This window comes from Mus caroli, chromosome 13 (assembly GCF_900094665.2).
Source record: "Mus caroli chromosome 13, CAROLI_EIJ_v1.1, whole genome shotgun sequence".
NCBI classification, from domain to species: Eukaryota; Metazoa; Chordata; class Mammalia; order Rodentia; family Muridae; genus Mus; species Mus caroli.
Window position 1 is genome coordinate 94,467,630 of NC_034582.1, and position 6,862 is coordinate 94,474,491.

General features: G+C 41.0%; 2 protein-coding genes across 2 annotated transcripts in view; one reads left to right on the plus strand and one right to left on the minus strand.

Moving 5' to 3' along the window:
* The window catches only part of Ccdc125 (coiled-coil domain containing 125), a 47,962-nt gene that overhangs the window by 35,204 nt on the left and 5,896 nt on the right, over positions 1-6,862 (plus strand). The gene's annotated exons all lie outside the window — the stretch shown is intronic.
* Cdk7 (cyclin dependent kinase 7) overlaps positions 181-6,862 on the minus strand; it is a 29,111-nt gene continuing 22,429 nt past the window's right edge. The window contains exons 10-12 of the mRNA XM_021179873.2: positions 3,783-3,932; positions 1,937-2,084; positions 181-1,057 (exon numbers count right to left, since the gene is read on the minus strand). Of these exons, the coding sequence (XP_021035532.1) occupies positions 1,029-1,057; positions 1,937-2,084; positions 3,783-3,932 (327 nt within the window). The 3' untranslated portion in view covers positions 181-1,028. The remainder of the gene's footprint in view (positions 1,058-1,936; positions 2,085-3,782; positions 3,933-6,862) is intronic.

Sequence of the window (6,862 nt, forward strand, 5' to 3'; positions counted from 1 at the left end):
AGGGACAAACCACCACTATGCCTAGCGATTCGTGCCAAGTTCACTATAAAAATTCAACAGCAAAAAAAAAAAAAAAAAAAAAAAGTCCACAAAACAAAAAAAAAACAAAACAAAACAAAACAAAAAAACAGGAATGCAGATGCCCAACAAAAAAAAAAAAAAATAGTCCATAAACAAAGCACAGGTAAATTACATTATTTATGTACTATATTATCATATGGTAATTAAATCAACTCAATTCGTATCTATTAATATGGAAAGAAAGTTTCTAAGTAAAAAACAGAAAGCAATAGTATGAGCTATGGTAGGATTTTTTTTTGTTGTTTATTTATGCTTTTTGAGAGAGGACCTTACTGCGTAGCTCTGGCCGGGCTGGAGCTCACTATGTAGACCAGGCTGTCCTCTAACTTAGAGATCCACTTCCATACACGCTAGGATCACAGGCATAGGCTGCCATAAGGTGAGATGGAACTCTTTGAAGATGGCAGTGCAAAACCATGGAAGACAAACACAAATCTCCCCGAGGCCTCTTCCTTGGTCAAAGGAGTGGGATGAGCAGTGCCAAGGTCCTGGCTGTGCGTGCAGGAAGAGCATAGTGAGTTCGAATTGACAGGACATCAGGGAGGCGTCAAGGCCATCTTTTCAGGGCTATTTACTCTGGGTAATAAGTAGGTTAAAGTTCTTGCAAAACTGCTAACAGTATTGTTTTCTGTTTTCAATACTATCCCTAGTGATCATAAGTGGCATATCATCCAGAGCTGCAGAGTAACCAGTAACTGCATGTCAAGCCTCCCCTAATGCACTGTGAATTACGTTTTAGAGACTGCAGTTATCCTTGTACTCTAATCATAAATCACAAATATTTATTGTAAAATACATTTAATAAAAATAACCCATAGTTTTACATATTTTACATCTGTAGAGTATTTACAAGTTCTCTCTTATAGCATTTAATATTCCCTATTTTTTCCATTATTTGCCTTTGGATCATTTATTTCAGTCGTGAAACTGTCCATTGTTCGCTGCAACTAAAAAATGAGCTTCTTGGGCAATATTCCTGAAAGTAAAACAGAAAGGTTGTTCACTCACTGTACTCCAGAGCATTATCTAACTTACAGGCATTGCTAACCATTAACACAGAGTAAGAACCGCTGGGCAGAGGGCAGGAGAGCTGGCTTGGCAGTTAAGAGCACTCACTGCTCTCCCAGAGGACCTGGGCTCAACTGCCAACAGCCACACAGCAGCATGAAGCATCTGTAACTCCAGTCCCAGGAATCTGATGCCCTCTTCTGGCCTTCACAGAGACTGCACACATGTGGTACAGACATACATGTAAATAAAATATTCATACACATAAAAATAACAATCTCAAAATAATACAGTTAAAACCAAAGCCATCTGGGTGTGCTGAACATGTACTTAATTCTAGCATTCAAGAGGCAAAGTTCAAAAAGGCCAGATTCATCTAACTACTGAGTTCCAGGCCAGTCAGGGATACACAGTGAGACCCTATATCCAAGGGGGGAAAAGTTGGCTCAGTGATGAAGAGGACTTCTCTTCCAAGAAGACAAGTTTGGTCCCTAGACAAATGTCCCTGACAGCCACCTGCAGTGCCAGCACCAGGGATCTGAAGCCCTCTTCTGGCTTCTATATGATATATATTCATACACAGCCACACAAAAGTTTATTTGGAGAAAAGTAAACAACTTGTTGGGGGTGCAGGGTAGAAGGCACACATGGACAGCTCTTAGCTCTCAGGCATACTCAAAAGAGCCTCAAGTGTCCTCAGCTAAGGGAGACAGGAGCATTCTAGTTCATAGGGTTTAAACAGCTCCACTTTCTTAACTGGCTTCCAGTTGCTAGCTATGTATGAGCTATTTAGAGCTTTCTGAAGTCATTTCATTTCTGTTTGTTTTTAATCAATGGATATCTTTACCTTGTTCTAAGGCCTCTGTTCTTTTCCGCTTTGTTGCCATGGTTGGATTCGCCGGTTCCTTTAATGCTTCCCCTGGACAGTTTGGTCGAGGAAGCTGGCATCCAGGTGTTGGCCCAGGGCGATTACTGAAGTACTTGGTCTTCAATGCCTTTTCAAAGACAAGGAACCCAAAGTAAGGTTTTATTCTTTTGTTTTATTTTGAGACAGGTCTAACTGTGTGGCCCTGGTTGGTTTCTAACTTGGCAAGTACTTGTAGCAATCCTACTTGTTTCTGAGTGCTGGGGTTACAGCCATGTACCACCATGCTCAGCTCAAAAGGAATGCTTTACATGTCTGTACTGTATGTAGGAAAGAAAATCTAACCCCAAATGGTTGACAGCATTAAAAATAGTACGTAAATACCCTTATAGACCCAAACAAAAAATTAGTCTCAAGTATTTGGATATAATACACAAATAAACATCCAGTATCCTACAACTGGCTGATGCTGTTATGGGGGGGAGTAGGAGGAGCGGGCACACCTTAATCTTAGTATTCATAAGGCAGAAGCAGGTAGATCTGTGAGTTTCAGTCTAGCCTGTTCTACAAAGTGAGTTCCAGGACAGTTAGGGCTAACTGGAGAAACAAACACTATCTCCAAAACCAACCAACCGGGCTGGTGAGATGGCTCAGTGGGTAAGAGCACCCGACTGCTCTTCTGAAGGTCCAGAGTTCAAATCCCAGCAATCACATGGTGGCTCACAACCATCCGTAACGAGATCTGGCGTCCTCTTCTGGAGTGTCTGAAGACAGCTACAGTGTACTTACATATAATAAATAAATAAATCTTTAAAAAAAAAAAACAACCAACCAACCAACCAACCAACCAACCAAATAAACCCAAATGGCAAAACAAAATGAAAAATTTTAGGAACCCAAACCTGACAAACTGGGAAAAGGAGTGTAGGGTGGTGGTGGCTCACACTTTAACGTTAAGCACTTGGGAGGCAGAAGCAGGCAGATCTCTGAGTTCGAAGCCACCCTGGTCTGTAGAGTGACTTCAAGGACAGCCAGGACGACACAGAGAAACCTTGCCTCACCCCCCACCCTGAAAGAAAGGTAGGTATCATTTTCAACTACATACTGAAGTCAAGGCCAGCTTGAGCTACAAAATGTCCTGACTGAAAAATAAAGAGGTGGGGAGAAGCAGGCTGGAGAGATGGCTCAGCAGTTAGGAGCAATGGCTGCTCCTCCACAGGACCCAGGTTGGTTCCCAGCACCCACCCTTCAACTTTCTGTAACTCCAAGTCCAGGGGATCTGATGCGTTCTTCTGGCCTCTATGAACACTGCACATGCATGATATAGAAACATACATTCAGCCTAGACATCCATAGCATAAATTAAATTTTTAAAATGTTCATCTGAAATATATCAGTGGAGTGAAAACACACATACCCCTAAGCAAGTGTAAACTTTTTTTTTTAAGATTTATTTATTTCATGTATGTGGGTACACTGTCGCTGTCTTCAGACACACCAGAAGAGGGCATCGGATCCCCATTACAGATGGTTGTAAGCCACCATGTGGTTGCTGGGAATTGAACTCAGGACCTCTGGAAGAGCAAGCAGTCAGTGCTCTTAATCGCTGAGCCATCTCTCCAGCCCCCAAAAGTGTAAACTCTCAGGTGATGTGTATGCATAACAAAATTTAATGCCAGCCAAGACAGTGTTTATAGCTTCAGGAAAGGACACAAATATACATACAAAAGATATACCTATCTTCCTGGTATTTAAAAGATATTAAAAATTTTAGCAACTTGAATTTTGTTTTATTAATGCTACTAAGTAGGTTTTCTAATAGAAGTACCTGTGAGGCTGTAATCCGAGTACACGGGTTAAATAAGAACAAGCCTTGGATGAGATCCAGCAAGTCGTCCCCGGCTGCGATGAAGATGTGCTGCAGTGGGACCCCAGGGAAACTCTTAAATGTCACATAATCTGGAAGACTACACATGTCCTGAAAAGAAATTATCATTCAAATTTAAGTACAGTATCCAAAGACACAGAAATGGGATAAAGAAACAAAATGTTGCCTGTTAAGATAGTCTGTGTAAAAAAAATCCCAAGAAAACTACTTATAGAGAAAAGCAAATTAGAACTGGTAATATGTAAAGGGTATAAAATGTAACACAAATGCTTAAAAATCATAGTTCGGGCTGGTGAGATGGCTCAGCGGGTAAGAGCACCCGACTGCTCTTCCGAAGGTCCAGAGTTCAAATCCCAGCAACCACATGGTGGCTCACAACCATCCGTAACAAGATCTGGGGCCCTCTTCTGGAGTGTCTGAAGACAGCTACAGTGTACTTACTTATAATAAATAAATAAATCTTTAAAAAAAAAAAAAAAAAAAAAAAAAAAAAAAAAATAAAAAAAAAAAAAAAATCATAGTTCTACATAGCCACAATGAACATGCGAATACAAGGACAGAAAAGATAATACTTAATAATCTTAGAGGAAAAATCTATAGTTGAGAAGTCTAAAACAATGTGTAGAGAAGCTCAGGGGCTGAAAGCTGCAAGATGCTGATGAAATAAACATCTATATAAAATAGGAGAATGAGGCTCATGGTCTGAAATAGTCAACACAAGAAAGAATTGATTCTCCAAGAAACAGGGTTAAAATCTTGACATATTACACAGGCAAATAAATTATTCTGAATCTTATACAGAAAGGTCGAGGTCTAGTTAGCTGAAAGTCTTTTGAAAAGAAAAAAGTGTTAATTCCTACAAGGTACACACTAAGACCTAACAGCGCAACTTTAATTCATCCTGTGTGATTGGGATGGAGAGACAGAGAACCCAAGAGCCACACGTGTATCTGCCAAGCACAGTTTTCGGTCAAGTCTTTGCAACAGTACAGTGCTATAGCTTGTGGCCACCCAAACACAGAAGCACAGCTCAGGCTAGGCATCCCTATAATCCACCACTCCAGAGACTGGGCAGGAAGTTGTAGGCCCTAATCCATCAGTCAAACAACAAACAAACAAGAAAACCAAACCCTAAATAAACCAAAACTTTCATTTAGGAAATTGAGAAATTACACAAAAGAAATTCCTTAGATAGTAACTTGAGCTTCAGATATTTTTGTTATAGTTTTTTTTTTTCAAAAGGTTTATTTATTATTATATATAAGTACACTGTAGCTGTCTTCAGACACACCAGAAGAGGGTGTCAGACTCATTAGGGATGGTTGTGAGCCACCATGTGGTTGCTGGGATTTGAACTCAGGACCTTTGGAAGATCAGTCAGTGCTCTTACCTGCTGAGCCATCTCTCCAGCCCCTTTGTTATAGTTTTAACAAGAAGATAAAACTCCTGCTTAAAATGTCCACTTTCCCCCTTACTTTTTTGGTAGGAGAGGGATGCAAGAACATGTGGTGTGTGTGCCTATGCATCTGACTGAACTCCTGGGCTGTGCACAGCAGTGAGTAAGGCATGTTGCCCTTTATTTTTTTTATTTTTTTTAAATGGTTGCTGAATATTCAAATTAAGGTCCTCATGCTCGGGCAGTCAGTACTCCTACCCAGTAAGCCATGTCTACAGCCCCCAGGATTAATTTTCTTCACATTTATTTGCTCCTCAGAACTTGGGGCTACAATGGGAATAAAAAGTCAAAAGCTTTTCAACTTTAGGAATCTGAAAAGGGGGATGGAGAGATGGCTCAGCAGTTAAGAGCACCGACAGGCCTTCTTGAGTTCTATTTCCAGCAACAACATGGTGGCTCACAACTATATGGGAACCGAGGCCCTCTTCTGGTGTGTCTAAAGAGAGCAACAGTGTACTCACATACATAAAATCTTTTTTTTTTTTTTTTGAGACAGGGTTTCTCTGTGTATCCCTGACTGTCCTGGAACTCACTCTGTAGACCAGGCTGGCCCCGAACTCAGAAATCCACTCTGCCTCCCAGATGCTGGGATTAAAGGCGTGCGCCACCACCGCCCAGCTAAGCAGTTCTTTTTTTTTTTTTTTCCATAAAATAAATCTTAAAAGCCAAGCCAACCCAAGGCTTTCTCAAGAGGCCCAGATGAAAAGAGTTCTGCATGCTTGTCCAGAGGCAGACATCAATTCTGGGGCTGGAGCCCGGGCCTTGAAGGAGTTTAGGTTCCTAGGAACCTGACTATGACCACCTGAAGAACCTGGCTCCTGAGCATCTGGTCTGGGATACAGTTGAGATGCCTGCGTTCTATTTGTGCATCACTTCTCCATTACTTTCCTGCTAACTTTGTCCCACTCTGTATGGCTTTCTGCTGACTCTGTCCCATTTTCCACTTGGCTATCTTCTTTATTTCTTATCCCCTGGTCCTCTCAAGAACTTGTCACTGAAGAATAACACCACTGACTTAAGTCTTTTTTTTGTTGTTACCCCCCCACCCTCCACACAGTCTCTTTATGTAGTCCGGGTTGTCCTGTACCTTGCTATGTACACCAGGCTGGCCTCAAACTCACAGAGATCCTCCTACCTCTTCCTCTGACTGCTAGGATCAAAAGGCTTGTGCCTTCACACATACTGGTAACAGATTAGGTATTAGTTAATTAATATAAATGTCCATAAATGAGAACTTTACTCAGTTGGTGGTACTGGCAGACACTTTTAATCCCAGCACTGAAGGCAGAGGCAAGCAGGTCTCTGAGTTCAAGGCCAACCTAGTCTACAAAGAGTTCAGGACAGCCAGGATATGAGAAAAACCCTGTCTCAAACAAATAACAGAGAGAGAGAGAGAGAGAGAGAATGAGAATATGAATGTATTTTTCAGTCATATTAAAAACAAACAAACAAACTGACTAGCACAGCACAGTGGCACACAATTTTATTTTTTTTTTTTTAAAGATTTATTTATTTATTATATGTAAGTACACTGTAGCTGTCTTCAGACATTCCAGAAGAGGGC